Source organism: Myiozetetes cayanensis, unplaced genomic scaffold (assembly GCF_022539395.1).
Source record: "Myiozetetes cayanensis isolate MyiCay16 unplaced genomic scaffold, myiCay2020 scf9, whole genome shotgun sequence".
In the NCBI taxonomy this organism is placed as follows: Eukaryota; Metazoa; Chordata; class Aves; order Passeriformes; family Tyrannidae; genus Myiozetetes; species Myiozetetes cayanensis.
Window position 1 is genome coordinate 19910873 of NW_026088185.1, and position 16004 is coordinate 19926876.

Below are 16004 nucleotides of genomic sequence, written 5' to 3' on the forward strand. Positions count from 1 at the left end.
TTCAGTGACACTTTCTTAATATTTTTCTAAGTTTCTTCATTTGAAAAATTAAATATTTGACTGTCAAGTAAGAGCCAAATAGGCTACCACACTGTGCTCAACTTCTAGCAAGTCAGTCCTTTTGCAGAAGAAAAAAGTAATTCTCACTGAAATATGTATTTATGATTATTCTAATGGAAAATCTGCTTATCCTGATACTAATCTTTTGTTTTGCCAAAACTTCTTCTATAAGGGTTTTTCATATTTCATGGACTATAAAATTTATGACAGTTATATTGTAATAGATTCACAACTGCTTAACATTTACACATTTTTTCAACCTTTTTTCTCATCATTACTTTTAAATTATTTGTTATCTACCAAAGTCGCTTTTTTTCTCCTACCTTTTAGTGATTTATGCCATGTTTACCTCACAGGTTTCTGATGTGATCTGTACAGGATCTCTTGTTGAACACCTGCATGGGTTTTTTTCTTATTTCTGTTTCCCCTTTTACAAATGAGTGACCTCAGTTCTATCAGTGCAAGTGAGACCTTGGCCTTCCTAACTATTCTGCTAACTATAGAAAATAATATAGCATAATTGAATATATAATCTATTTTTAAAAAAATTTAAAGTGAAGACAAAAATATTTAGCTGCATGATCAAATAGAAAGCTGACAATAAATCTAAAGGGGTGAGTATTAAAGACTGAATAGAACAAAATACACTAATAATAAATTTGTTCCTTTTTCCTAAATAATATCATTACAGATAAATGCTAATTTAGGTATAGGGTCTGGTGGGTGGATGACTGATAATGTGTGGGGTTTTTTACTTCTAATGGGGGGAGGGAGTCTGTCTGGATAATTTAATGATATCTACCTAATGAGTTCAGTTTCTGAATAAAAGCAAGAAGAAATCCTTTCAGTTGTTCTAAGTCATCTAAAAGGACAAAAAAGTGAATAAGCAAGAACCAATGATAATTTGTTGGAAGCATTACCTTAAACCAATTTATTTTTCTGGCTTGATAATACCTTTATGTTGTGTCTTGGCATCTGTCACAGGTGACACCTGTGAGAACGTCTTATGAAGTTAAAACTGTACAACTTAAAATAACTTGAGAAACTCTGGAAAGAAATTGATAAAAAGCCTGTACTGGGAAGGGTTATTAATACCACTGTGAAACTGGAAGGTTGTATAGAACGGCACTGCCTGTGTCCTCTGATAAATGTTTTAATTTGGTAATGGAATACCAACTTTTGCAGATCAAACCAATATTGGAAGGGCAACAAATGCTCTTGACAAATCGGAGGAGTTGAGGAAAAACAGAATGCAGGTCAATGAGAAAACTTTTGAACAGTATAAATAGAGGATGGGAGATTACACAGAGAGCAGCTGTGCTGTGTTGAACACCAGGTATGAAATGGGAACTCAGTGTTCAAGGAACATGTTCTAGAAGACAAGGTATTTAGCACAGTGGTTTAAAAGGACTTGTTCTTTTAGTTCTTAGTTCTCATGTTAAACAAAAAAATGCATTATATTATTTTTAATATCACCCAAGGATAATTTCTTCATGCAATCTGTATCTCTTACAATCTTGTCAGACTGGAATATGCATATGTTAATATCATTTATCTACTCATTACCAGTTGGGGTTTTGTGGGGTTTTTTTTAGAGGCAACGTTCCAAACGAGGGTAGAATTGGAATTTTAAGGAGACAAGTGTTCTCTTGCACTCAGAGTGAGGAACCTCTTCATGAGCAATGCTAGAGAAGCTCCACTTTGTATTTTTTGTTTTTCTAACTAATCTAAGATCATATCATAGCACATAGAGCAATATATGCAGTTGTTGCTCTGTTTTCTGCAAAGATTAGGTATAGCAGTTCACTTAGTTATTATATTCTGTCTTTAGTTCTAGGCGTGGAAGAGGAAAATTAATTCTGTGATTTAAAAATTGTCTTTTAAGATTTTCCTTTTATTTTTTGAGATTTCTGGTTTAACATGGGTCAGTTACACAAAATTCCTATTATACTCTAATTTCTTAAAGTATGTTTACTATCCTTTAAACTATGAATGACATTTTAGTCTGTAATTTTTCAGTACTTAGTACAGCAGCAATTCTGTCATACTTGGATTCCCTACTATCTTCCAGAAAAGAGGGAAGCAGATCTAAAACAGAGGAAAACTTTAAATGAGTTTTTTGTTCTCTTCTGTTTGAAGATCTGAAATTAACTTCTGTGTCTACACTGAATATTGCATTTCCAAATATTCATACATATGTGTGTGTACATACATATATATATAGAGAGAGAGAGACATTATACTAGAAGAACAATAAGAAATCTGTAAATACAACAGGAAATTTAAAAAGTCGGATTCTGGTTGTTTTTTTGTAATTTAATAAAAAACCAGCATCATCTTCTGGATGTTGTTAATGTTCTCCTGAAAGTGGCATTTTGAAAACCGGTTTGTTGCAGGGAGGTTCTCTGGTTCTGAAATGGCTGTACAAACTACTGAAGGTTGCTACAACAGCAGGCATCAGTTCAGTGTTAACCTGCATCTCACCACGCTCTTTTACACGTCCAGGGAAGTAATCACAAATGCTGAAGAAGGCTTGAATTCAGGCAAGGACAGCTCAGCCCCACTCCCAGCAGGACAAAACGGGTCCTAAACATTTTGGGACTTCAGGGCTTGTGGCTCTGGGCAGCAAACAAGAGGTCTGCACTTGCTTGTGGCTCTGCCTGGTTACAACACCGTTCACTGCAGTGTGAATTCACCACATCCGAGGATTTTGTTTTATCACCCTTGGCAGTAATTGCTGGTTTTCTCTAGGGTGAGTATAGAATAATGTGAGTACTATTAACAGATAACTTACCAGTGAATCTTAGTGTTAAATCTTCTTACTTCTGAATTGGCATCAGAACACCAGTGTTGAAAGTTGTTTTACAACATTTTTTATATCAGTATGGCTTAGCAAACCCTGGAGCAGCCCTGTTAACCATAGTTCAAGGTAATGCCAAAAGCAGTGTGAAGCAGATGTTAATCTGTTTCATTCTGTGTAACTCCTAACAAACTAAACCCAAATGATACCCTAAATCCTGTGAGAACTTTTTTTATAATCTTGAGAAAATCTGATCTTTATCCTTTTTTTTTTTTTTAATTCAAATAATTTAGCTATATGTAATTTATCATTAAAGCACACTTAGGGACAACTTTTATCAAAGTAGAGCTCAATTTTAATAAATATCAGAATGAAAATATGGCAGAGACCTGTGATTGTTAATTATTTTCTTAATGATCGGCAGTTTTCAAAATAAGCAGTTGTCCTGAGATGTAAAAGTTTGATTTATAGCCATAGAAATGATTTACTGTGTAACATTACTGCAAATTGTCCACCAGGGAGAGCTGGTGCAAAATTTTATTCCAACAGCTGCTGAAAACAATTGCTTCATTACCTTAAAATAAAAAATATTAAATTCACTGTGATAGGCACAGGTAAATCAGGTACTTTCTTTCACTGGCCAGAGAAAAGTGTAGGCAGTAGTATCATGAAAAAGCAGATGGATATACCTAACAAGGCATTTCTGTTTATTTCTTTAATTGGCATACAAATATTTGAAAATAAAAACAGGCACAAAAAAAAACCCCTCCACACAAACTGTTTACACTGTCAGGCTATGAGGAACGGGAGAAATGCCTGAAATTTCAGAGTGTCTTTAGAGGCTCTACAGGTCTTGGGGAGGAGCTGCAGGACTAATTCTGGTTTGCTTAGCTGAGAGAGGAATCTCTTGTGAGTGCACAGCAGAAATAAGACGCACATTCACTGGCAGCCATGATGTAACGTAGAAACCTGTTTTACTTCATTGCAAACAAATGGACAATATATATTGTACAATATATAATAAAAATACAGCTGATACAAGTGCCACTAATTAACAAAAAAACCTAATGTTAAGACTTAAAAATGCTCATTTTTGTAATATATACACTGCAGTAATAAGCCACAATAAATACATCAAATTCCATATCATTCATAATAAATACCGAAAATATAAATACAGAAGAATACAGTTAATTTGAATAAATTATTACAATGTAAGGTCTAGGTTAAGTTCTGTTGAATATTATTGTAGCTTATATTACCCTTTGGCATCTTTGATGTTACAACTTGTTTAAAAAAAGGAAATTAAGGAAATGTGTAGTTCATGAAGCTTAAAATTATTTCCATGTACAGATTTTAAGATGAACTTTCTTTCCCTTCACTTCTTCAAACAGTTTAAAAGCAGCAGTCCTATTAAATATCTTGCTTTACTGTTGAGCTCTCCATTATTTTAGTATGCAAGATAATCTGTAATGGAAAATGTTAAGTACTTAACATAATTATTTTTCTCAGAAATTAGTAAAGTTAGAAGCAATGTACAAATTTTAAACAAATGGCTGCAATTACACCACAGTTTTCCTAGTCCCATTTGAATGGATTACCTGTCTGAAAGACCGTCAGCTTAAGTGCTTTTGAATCTATGCTGCGGTGTATTATTTACCACTTGACAACAAAAATTTCAAAAGCAATTTTATATTCTTATGGGGAAATATATATATATATACAGAGAGAGATGAACCTCCTGAAAGACAGGGTTGGACTAGACAGTGTAAATGTTACATAGTCTGTATTTGTTAAAACAGTTAAAATACTTTAAACATATAAAAGGTAATAAGTGTTGGTTTTTGTTTGGTTGGTTTTTTTTACAAATTTTCTATCTATTAGCTATAGATGGAAACAAATCAAAATAACCAATTAGCCATGTTTTATGTTAACAGGTAATTAACAGTACATTTGTATTAATAATTTTATTTGTGAAAGATTATTACACCAGAATGTAATTTAACTTAAAAGATCAAGTTTACTAAGACAATATTACAGGCTGAGGCTCTTAGGAATGGATTTGTAATCTACAGATTTTGACTATTTGTGCACTGTTAAATGTCTAGCGCTTATTTTACATCAAACACTTTTTTAACGTTTCACAAACTACACTTCAGACGTATTTCCATAGAAGCGCCTACAATCAGTCAATTAAAAGAAGGGCCCAGTTGTTAAGCACTTTTTATATGAGTAGTTGGTGCTACTTGTGTCAAATGGTTGGGAAAAAAACAGCATGTTTGCTTTGGGTTTTGTTTTAAGAGAACCAGCTGCCAGTGCACAGGATGATCTTTTCAAGAACTGAAAAGTGGTGCTGAATCCGATCTGAGACTCACAAATGTGTCTTTACAACACTCCCCCGGTACCCCAGCAAAACCCAAAGCTTCATTCTTAAGAACATACTTTAAAAGTTCCAGATGGAGAAACCTAAAATAATTACCTGCCATAATGTCTAATAAGTAAGTCTTATTTGAAAATCCCAAACTAAAATGCTAATAAAAAGGACACCTACTTTGTCTTTGCTTTTAATATCCCTTGATATCTGAGAAACTGGTTATATGAGAATATGTGCTTGGGAGCAGAGTTTAACTGATACTGAAAATATCTTTGTAATTGCCATAGGCAAAGAAAGGACATGGTAGCAGTGCTTCTAGGTGTGGCTTTGCTTTGCATTTTTTACCCCATGCATTTGGATAAGTCTTTTATTTAATGGCCACCTGTATGTAACTGGTCTGGAAAAATGGCATTTCCTGTTTGCACTGAGTTCATGGTTGGTTTAAAGTATATTAAGTAACAGAATCAATATTATCATCTAACATGGGCAAGCTTGTAGTGAACATCCATGTACTTTTCCATCCTTGTTCTGGAGAGCTCTTTTTTTCCCATTTTCCTTCCTTTTTTAATATGTAATGTTTTGGTTTCTCCTTTAGAAGAAAGATCAATCTGCCTCATGCCTTCATCTTCTTTTCCTCTAAACTGTCCTTTCTATCCTCCCCTCACTCTAGTGCTTCAAGACCTAGGACTATATTGATTCTTGTGTTAGAACAATGATGTGCATTTGTATCTTCCTCCATTTTCCTATCCATCATGAAAAGCTAATCTCATCTTCATGGTTTATTGGAAAAGTGAACAGTTAGAGAAGAATGCACATGACAGGCAAACTTCAACTTGGTTCTACTGGACATTCATTCATGACGCAGAAGTGTCATTGCTAAGATCCAAATTAAGATAACTGAGTAAATAAAGGACAAAGTTTGACCTTTGACTTTTTTTGTCCCACCCCCAGCCTTGGATGAAGACTATCATCCTCTCAGCTGAGAAGCTGCAGTACAGAGCATCAGGAACATGGTTCTCCAGGCCGTGGGACCTCCTGAGTTCTGGATGTCCTCCAGCCACAAAGACTGCACAGCACCAGAGCAACACACATTTTACCTCACAGAATCACAGAACAACCCCGTCTGGAATGGACTTTAAAGATCTTCTACTGTCAACCTCCATGCCATGGGCAGAGGCCACCCCCTAGATCCAGTTGTTCAAAGCCCCATCCAACCTGGCTTTTCAAGATTTAATTCACAGCACAGAGGATGTGGGAGTTGCCCTTGTGCTCGACTGTAATGAAAAGTCTTACTGTACAACAGACCTCCCAAACACTGACAGGAAGGAAGGCATTAAAAAAGAACACTAAGGCTGCACAACAGATGTTCCATGAATTGGATGTTCCAATTAAAAAGTTAAATTCTTGGTATCAGCCATTAGGGTAGCAGAAAGTCCTCAAGGATATTACAACTTTCCTCCTTAAGTGGAAACAATACTCTGGCACATTTATTAGCAACAAAATTAAAAGCTGCCTTGGCTTTAGGAGTGGGAAGAGACAGTGAATAGGAAGAACTTCTGAAGAACCCAAGTCTATTCACTCAGACATCTTTAAAACTAAATTGCACTTGTTCATCACAATGTTTGAGCTTTGGATTTGACACTTCTTGGAGAAAATGGACAATTAATAATTTGCACGTGGACAATGATTACAGAGAACAGCAAAATTAAGAATATTAGAAAAACCTGGAAACACTGAAAAGGCAAATGCTGAGATTTCTCATACCAAGGAACATTTAAGTCCGTTTTGAAAATAACAGTTTTCTACCATTTTAAAAAAATAGTAATCAGATTTAATATTTTAGAAATAAATTCTATAGAATATATTCTCTGAGTTACTTCTAGTTTTTCAAAGTATTTTACATCAAACGTTCTGCAACCATAATAAAGTAGATAACAGAATTGCTCTTCAGCCTCAGCAGGAATGCTTGAGGATTTTCCGTATCATCCTCTTCTGTCCCTGTTCCTGACTCTTTCAGGAAATAAAACAATTGGCATAATGAAAACAAGTTCATACAACTCATGAGCTGTAACAAGGGAGATCCTTATTTAGCAAATGCTTTTTAAAAGGATATCATGGGTCTCTTGCTTTACCTTTGAGTGAGTAAGAGCAGCTGCTTTGCTACAGGAGCAGTCCAGGCAAGGAGTTCCAACTGAGAGAATTCAGCCAGCAAAAGAAGACACTGTGCATGGGAGTAAGACTGCCTGCTGCTGTCGAGTACGGTGTTGCAGACAAACTACAGTCCTGCTGCTCAAATGTTAAGCACTTGACAGGTAAATGTTGTATACGCAACACAGCTTTTATTCTAACTTTTCACTGTGCAATTTACTGTTAAACTTCTGCTCATTAATGCAGTCTAAGGAAAGGAGAGCTTGCTTTAGCTGTGCTTCACATTAATGAAAAATTTCTATTCACTTCTGGACTGGGCTTTATTTGGAAAGTGGCATAGTCTGCAGTACAGAAATTTAGTTATGATAGCACAAAAAGGGGGAAATAAAATAGTATTTTGCCTGTTTTATAGAATTATGTTTTATCAATCACAGTATCTCCAAGTACATTACAAATCAGAGCACAGAAGATGCAACTGACACAACAGGACAAAGGCAAAGCCAACAGAACCCAGGTGTCCTCTCTCTGAGCCCAGTACTCTCTATCCAGTATATCACATTTCTATCAGAGAGTCAGGAACACCTGAAATATTAAAAAACAAAACATATATTCTGTTTTGCATACAAATATATGCATACAATCTTTAAAAACTAGCTATGTTTGTGAAGATATTCCCTGTGAGGCAGGGAAAGCAAAAGTAACAGCACCACCAACACTATATGGGATTTCTGCAGCACTTCCACAAAGGACAGGATTGCTCTGTTACCAGAGCACTGATCAGGCTGAACTGTATCTATGGGCATGTACAATGGCCTTAAAGTAAATTAATGTCAACTCCAACTATGATTCACTAGCAGGAGTTTGTGTAAATGAAAAATAGTAAAACTTTACAAATCTAGAACTTTCTGATCTAAATGGCAGACAACTCAACAAAGAATAGTATAAAGTTCTACTGGCCAGCTTTTAATTTTCTAAGGATGTTCCAGTGGACATGAGTTATAGCTCTTAGAGCAATTGCAATTGCTGTAATTAATTGTGCAGAAAAGTTCTGATTTCATGTCTAACGTCAGTTAAAGCTTTTTTCCAAGAGAGGCAAAAAGTTCACCTTATAGGCAAAATGGGATCTGGTTTTAGGTGCTGTTCCAGTGATCTTCTGTGTGAAAATTCTGGTTTATTTTAACAGAAGGAAATGCTTTTGTTATGACTCATTTTTCTGAACTATGCAATATAATCATAAATTATTACCTAGCTCCCTAGGAGTGTTTATCAGTAGCCAGATATCTCAGGAAATAAAGCTGATATAACTATCAGTAAAGTAAACATTTCCTCAAATGATACACTGTGTTGACACAGAAGCAATACTGCTGGTTATCATTTAGTAGTATAATACTTTTATCAATCACACAGAAACAGCCTACCCAAAATGAAAGGACTGGTTATCAAAATGACTATTAGCCAGCTGAGAAATGGGACACAGCATTATATACTAGCCCAGAAAATAACATTAAAATATTTTCCATACTATGATTAATTTAAGTTTGTAAATGTTTGTTTTTAAATGAAAAGTATATTTTTTGCTATAAACAAAACATCGAAGTCTAATCAAGTGGTGAGAAACCAGACTCACCTGATTTCTACATCCTACTCTACATTTCAGGTAAAGTAGCCTACTTGTCAGTTAAATTAACTTTCCTGTTTGGTCAGGGCTGCAACTATTTTTTTTTTTGTCACTCTAGTGTTTACTTTGCAACCTGAGATGAAATCTTGATTGCAAAACATCAGATCAGATTAAAAGAAAGGTATTACTATATACATTATCACCAGCTAGTTAATTAGGAGTATTCTTTCAATTTAAATCATTATTCTGCACATTTTACTTCTTCTCAGGAATTAGCTACTTAAAACATGGCAAAACAGTGTATCACAAATAATTTATATAGTCACTGCTCTCTCTACCCTCTCTCTTCCAAGATGTAACTGCTTGTTATTCTGTGCTGCAGGCTTGAGAGAATTTGGCTGCATTCACCCCTGATGCCCCAATGGCATGGAATAACACACATATCTAAGTACTCAGAAGTTTATACAGGTGCTGATATTAAGCAGGACTGGGATCTGAAGCCTGTGCGAATGGAAATAGTAAATAACTACCACCTCAGTATTTTAAAACTGGCTGAGATGTATTTTTATGAAGTTAATCACTTACTGTGCTTGCTGATACAATTAAAGATATTTTTCAGGTGAAAGCACAGGGGCCAGGAAAATAATTTCTTATTGCTCAGTAAGGGGGTGAATAATAAAATATTTCATTTAACTGTCCCCTGAGATAAATACCCCAGTAAAGTGTGTGTGGTTTTCCAACACACTCTGAGGGTAAAGAGCTGCTCCTGATCCTCATCTACTGTCCCAGCTCAAGCAGAAGAGATTTGTGCTTTTTGTGCTGGTGTTGAGTGAGAGCGCCAAATCCAACTCAGTGTTGATGCAAGATACCTGTAGACAGAGAGACTTGTTACATTTGCCCTTAGAAGATCCTGAACAGAATAATATTCTCAGATGCAGAACTTTAAGAACTAGCACATTTCTCTTTAAAAATCAAGGGTATTTGCATTGGAGAATACAGATGTTTACCTGCTTACTCAGTCTTAGAAAAAGAGCCTAGAGTGTTCTGTGACTACAGGAGGAACGAGGCTACTGAACTGCTAAGCCCGATAACCAGCATGAATGCGCTTTCTCAGGAGGTGGAATATGTTTCAAGTTTGGAATCCAGTCCCTAGAGAACTAGACTTGTCAATGCAGTTCATATAAAACGTGTAGGACTTCTTGTGGAAACAAGTAAATAAAAAACCTTTCCAGCTACTACATGGAGTAAAAATATTTTGCTAATTTAGCATAAATATGAGAAATCACTTTGCCCAGATTTCATATAAAAACAACTAAGTTATCTTTTTTTTTTTTAAATGAAAAGCATATTTTACATCTGGCAGTTTTTCTACTGGAGTACTGTACATGATGTTTTAAAGAGTTTCTAACCAGAAGAGTCATTGTTACAGAGCTAAAATTTACAGTGTTTACATGCACACTGTTAACCATCTAGATTTGACACAGATAAAACTAAGATGCTGATCCTTATTTTGACAAACAAGACAGGTCTACATTTCAACTCACTTGATGTAGAATAAATAAAATTTCAATATCAGAAGACCAAAAATGCTAACATAGATTTTGAAACCAAAATAAGGCAGTGCAGAATTTCCAGTGCAGCAAAAACCTGGTTCCTATGCCTCCTTTTCTAGACAAGAGCAAGGTTGGTTAATAAATTAAAGGTTGATATACAGCAGGTACTTTTATTTCCCATTTCATTTAAAAACAAATGGATCACAAGAAAATGGATATCCATTTGATGCCCATGCTATTTTGCTTGCAGACTTTTGCAGATACAGAATTCCTGAAGCTTTTTTCCTCACTGAATCTGCTGTTTCCTATTTGTACCAAATGATGCTACATTTGAGGTATGACAAGAAGTCCACAAAAGCCAGTCTCATATTTCATAAAAAACTGTTAAATGTTTAGGCAATCTAGAGAGTTCCACATTATTTCCCATGCTTTATTTTAGCTTTGATCAGTAAGGCTCTGCTTTTATAAATCGCATACTGACATTCATAAACTGCCTTGGGAAAAACGTCCAGGTTTTGTTACAATAAATGTTAAGATCTTACAAATGCCTCAGAGAGTGGAGCTATGGCATTTCTCCAGAGTGGTTCACAGTTTCCACAGTTAATAAAGTCCTGCAAAACAGCACTAAAGTGCAAAGTATCTGAATGGTTGCTGGGCTAAAAGGTGCTGTGCAAGCTTAAGCTACTGCTTTGCCATTATATACAAGATCCTTTTTCTTTGGGGTGAGGGTGCTAGTTCTGGAATGCCTCTGATTTTAGTTTTAATGGAGGATTGTCTACCTTTCTAGAAGATGTAAATGCCCCCTTTCTGATTCTTCTGTTTGTCAAGAACAGTAAAAGAGAAAACAGCACACTCTAAAAATGTGTTTCAAGACAATTTACCAGACATGGTATTAAAAAAAAAAAGGAAAGAAGAATACAAGGTACTCCAGATGAAAAGTGGATATGCTCTTTGTAACTAGATATGGATCTTCTGCTCAAATGAACATGCTGTCCATTTCTATCAAAACAAGAATCTTAAACTACCATAAATAAAATACATACAGTACAGAACAATTAAAACTTTTTTTGTACAGTAGTTACTTTTACATTAAACTTACCATCTTTTCAGATATGTTGAAAATTAGGACTCTAAACATGATTATTTCAAAGTATCATTTTTAACATTTTTGCACAGGCCCGACAGTCAAAAACACAAAGCTTTGATTCAGATAGCTTGGCAGATTTCACACACGTCCATAGGTAGGCTACTCTGAAATAGGTTGGCTGTGTTTCTTTACTTACGTGTTTTATTTTTATCAAAAAAAAGGTTTGATTATTTAAATCTTTACGTGAACTGTTTTTGTGCAATACCACTGCCAGTGTAGCTTGAGAAAACACAATGTGTCTGGAACATTGATCGTAAGTCCAAGTGTTGTCTACCTCTTAAAAAAGTAAGATTCTAGGAAAATCCGATGGGAGTGAATTTTAATACAGGAAGTCAGTCCTAGAATAATTTTAATATTAAACAGGTACCGTTTCTACCACTGGAGATTTGATGCACTCCTCGTGCAGTCTGCTCTTTTCTGGGAGGTTTAGTGAATTCTCGGCAGGGTGCTCTTGCACGCGGCTGTCGCCGTTCAAAGCTGACACAAAGCCATCTGGAGAGGGACCTTTCAAGTAGGAGTGAAATTCCACTTGTGGGTGACTCGGCCTATGCTCAGTGTATAAACTGTTACATGGAGCACTGCCATCCCCTTCAGAAGATGAGCAGCAAACAATCACTGAGGGGTTTGCAGAAGGGTAATGAGGGCTGCTAAAAGTTTCCTCTGATTGCCGTGTGTAGTCAACGAACTGTTCAGAAGTCATGTTGTAAGGCACCAGAGAAAGGCTACCGTTCTTGACAGCATCCCTTTCTGAGTAAGTCTCACCGATCTGGTTAGCAGTGCCAGCAACGTGGTTCTCTATTTGGTAATACAGAGTTGAAGAGTTAGTATAGTATGAGGCATTTTTAGAGTGGTTTTCATGCACAGCAGTTCCATCAGAGTAGCAAAGGACAGAAGGAAGAGGCACCATATCAGCGTGGGAGCCCATGCTTTCTACAAAATCATCTGCTTTTTCTTCCTCCTCATCTTCCTCCTCATCTTCCTCTTCCTCTTCATCATCATCTGATTCACTAGGGGCTAAACTCTGTGTGCTAGAATCTGTAACTCCACTACAAAAGCTACTCCCATCTTCCTCTTCCTCCTCTTCCCCTGGGCAGTCCAAGTCCTCGGCTGACTGGGAATGCATAACCGCAGCCGGAGGTTCCGTTTCAATCTCAAAATTTTCTGCAATTGAATATTCAACCGGGTGGGCTCCTGGACTCATAGAACTAGTGTGTGCACTTATCTCAGTGTGGCAGCCATTAAGTGCTGGAACTTGCTGCTCTCTATTTTTCTCCAATTCAAGTTTCATTATTGTGTGCAAAAAGTGAGTCCGTACACGGATAGGGTTAAATTCGATTCTACCTGCAGTATTGCTACACCCTTCCTTAGTGCAACCGCATGGAAAAGACATACGATCCACCTTTTAAAGAAAAGAATACAGATTAACAACACGTAGCATAAGCCTGGAGATATGACAGAACCTACACAGCCTAGAGAAATACAGTGGTGAGGTGGCATTCACCTTGAGAAATACCTGTAAGACTAGTCCAAGCCAACAATAATTCAGGGAGTCAGCCCTGGAATTGAGCAGTACTGAGAGGAACACTAAATACATGCATCAGTGCTGCACAGTAGGAAAAATACATTTCTGTTCCATAGGTGAAAGTACTAAACAGTGGAACAAAAAATAGGTAGTTTTTATATTTATGGATCTGCTACAGCTTTACTTCATTTTGTGCTCAAATCCAGGCAAAATCATTACCAAAAAGCATCTTAAAATTTGGTAAAAATTGGTAAAAGTCATGGAAACTAGACACCTATTGAAACAAAATGATTTATATATAGAAACCTTTATAAAGTTGCCAACAAGGACACCTGACCATGGAAAATAGGAATAAAACCTCAAGTGCATTTTAAAAGGTATCCCCCTCTATTATAGGGGCAATATTGTAAGCTCAACAGACTGTGCACAGAACTTCTACATCTAAAAATACTAATATTAAGTTTTTTAAATGTGGTTGAATCCACGTCAGCCAGTTCCACCAGACAGCTGAAGGTCTATGACTTTCACCTACACTGTAATACCTAAACATCAGATACCATGCAGAGAAGTACGCTGTAACATAATCTAGTACATGTTCCTCACATGTGGAGATGAAAACAGGAACAGCAAGGAGAATATATTATTTAAAATAGCAGAGAAAGTTTAGCTTGGATTTACGAGATGATGAAAAATGCATAAAGGAAGAAAACTCAGCTGCACAACAGCAACTCAGCAGAAACTAGTAGAAACCTCTTTTAGGGAATATTTTGAGACATGTACAGCTGACACTATGTAAATGTACAATATGAAATACCTCTTCAGTCTGCAGAGGAAAACCTTCTATATTAGCTGATACATATTTTTATTGCCTACATGCAAATTTATCATGCATAGATTTCAAGTATCATGCATGTTATAAAAAGGACAGTACCACAGAGTGTCACTTATTGTTTCTCATTGAGTTTGGACTATAATTCACATTTGGAGTGTATGGTAATTGTCTCTAAAATAAAAGATAATATCCCTTCTGAAATCTGCAGGCTACTAGTTCTTCTGTTGTCTGCATCAGCCTATTTAGATAAAGGCCAAAGAAGAGCACGCGGAGCAGAATATTTGTATAGGAACAAAAAGCCACCCTAGACCATGTATGTGCCTGAATCAATCATAAAATAAATAAATATATTTTAAGAGATTGTTTATATTGATTGCCCACTATATACTCTTAAATCAGGGCCTTAAAAAACTGGTTTGAGATCCACAGGTATTACTAATACTTGATTTCCAATGGTTATAACTTCAACAACTAAAGGTACACGAGTGTGCATGGACACATCCCCCTCCCCCAGATAATTAAACTGGTAATAATGTAGACATTTACCTGACATTTTATGCCTGCCAGACTGCAAGTGCAGGTTTCTGGGTCACAGAAGACACGGCAGTCACAGCCACAATCCTCTCTGGACAGGCGGATGGCTCGCAGCTCGTGCTTCTCTTCCACGTCAATCTTCTTCACCCCAGACGCTCGCAGCAACGCCCTGCGCTTCTTTGTCGGCAGGGGCTGGAGAAAGAAGTACTCATCTACCTCAGTGTTGTCCAGATCAATGTCATCATCAGAAATGTCATCCAGCGTCAGCGTATTGGCTTCTTCGGACTCCACTGTCCCATTCTTTGTCATCTGTTGCACAGAACAACCAACAAAGTCCAGAACTGCACTCACACATATGTATGGCACAGATGTAACTTTGTCTAATGCATTGTGAGTGTGGAAAGCTGTGTGTAAAAATGCTGCATGACTGCCAGTAAGTTCCAGAATATGATCACATGTAGGGTGATCAGGCATTTCTTTCACATTTAGCTTATGAAGTAATGTACATTTTTAGTACCATGTTTGTAATGAAGATATTTTTTCTCCTAAGTTTCTAGTTACTTACCTGTTCTTTATTTACCTGTGCTTACCACTTGTCATTGACTGCCAGATCTCATGCCTTTCTGAAACTCTAGTCTTTTCTGTATTGTTTCACAAGATAACTTTTGACACCTTAATTGATTCCTGTCTCTGAGCTCTTTGAAATTCTTAAATATCCCTTTTGAGATAGTAATTATACTACTGACACAGGTTTAGATGATGATGCATCACAGGTTTGTAAATGGTGTATTTTATGTACTATTTATTATCCTATTCTTCTTTAGCCTGACAAGTTGTTTGATGTCTGTATAGATGAGAACACAGAGCAGTATTTCTACTTAATCAGTTGGGCAGATGGCTATGTTTGCTTCTTGAGTTGGCAGTTTTAAGCCTGAAAGCCACTTAGTTTTGCTCCTTTCTACCTACATTACTCCATTCGAACCTAAATGATTCTGTGACTGCAGGTTTATTAGCACTGTGTTTCACAGCGCTGATGCATACAGCTCTTCTGATGTTCCTTCTGGTTCTCTTTGGTCCTGAAAAGAACCCATTTAGCTTTGTGTTGTCATAGATTTTAGTACTTCAGTCATCAGTTCAGATTATTGTTAGGTAGCTAACAAATGCATACATTTAGAAAAAAAGGAAGCATATTGTAAACGTCTTGCAAAGGATCTTGAGAAAAGTTTTAAGACTTCTTTTCCTAGGAATATGAATTTTTGAGCCTCTATAGAAACAAGTATCCTGGCACTATATTATTACCTTTGTACAGTCTAGCTCTCAAACCTTTCAAAAGCTGTTTCAAAATTAAATGGCCATGGGCATTAGGTACAAACATCCAATGCCATATTCATAACATAGCACACTTCTGTACCACAC

The 16004-nt window shown here is 36.3% G+C and overlaps 1 protein-coding gene across 5 annotated transcripts in view; it reads right to left on the minus strand.

Moving 5' to 3' along the window:
* Nucleotides 1-3817: 3817 nt before the first annotated feature.
* CSRNP3 (cysteine and serine rich nuclear protein 3) overlaps nt 3818-16004 on the minus strand; it is a 110654-nt gene continuing 98467 nt past the window's right edge. For all 5 annotated transcript variants that reach the window (XM_050339755.1, XM_050339752.1, XM_050339753.1 and 2 more), the window contains 2 exons: nt 14601-14897; nt 3818-13099 (listed from right to left, as the gene is read on the minus strand). In XM_050339755.1, coding sequence (XP_050195712.1) covers nt 12056-13099; nt 14601-14897 — 1341 coding nt within the window. In that variant the 3' untranslated portion in view covers nt 3818-12055. The remainder of the gene's footprint in view (nt 13100-14600; nt 14898-16004) is intronic.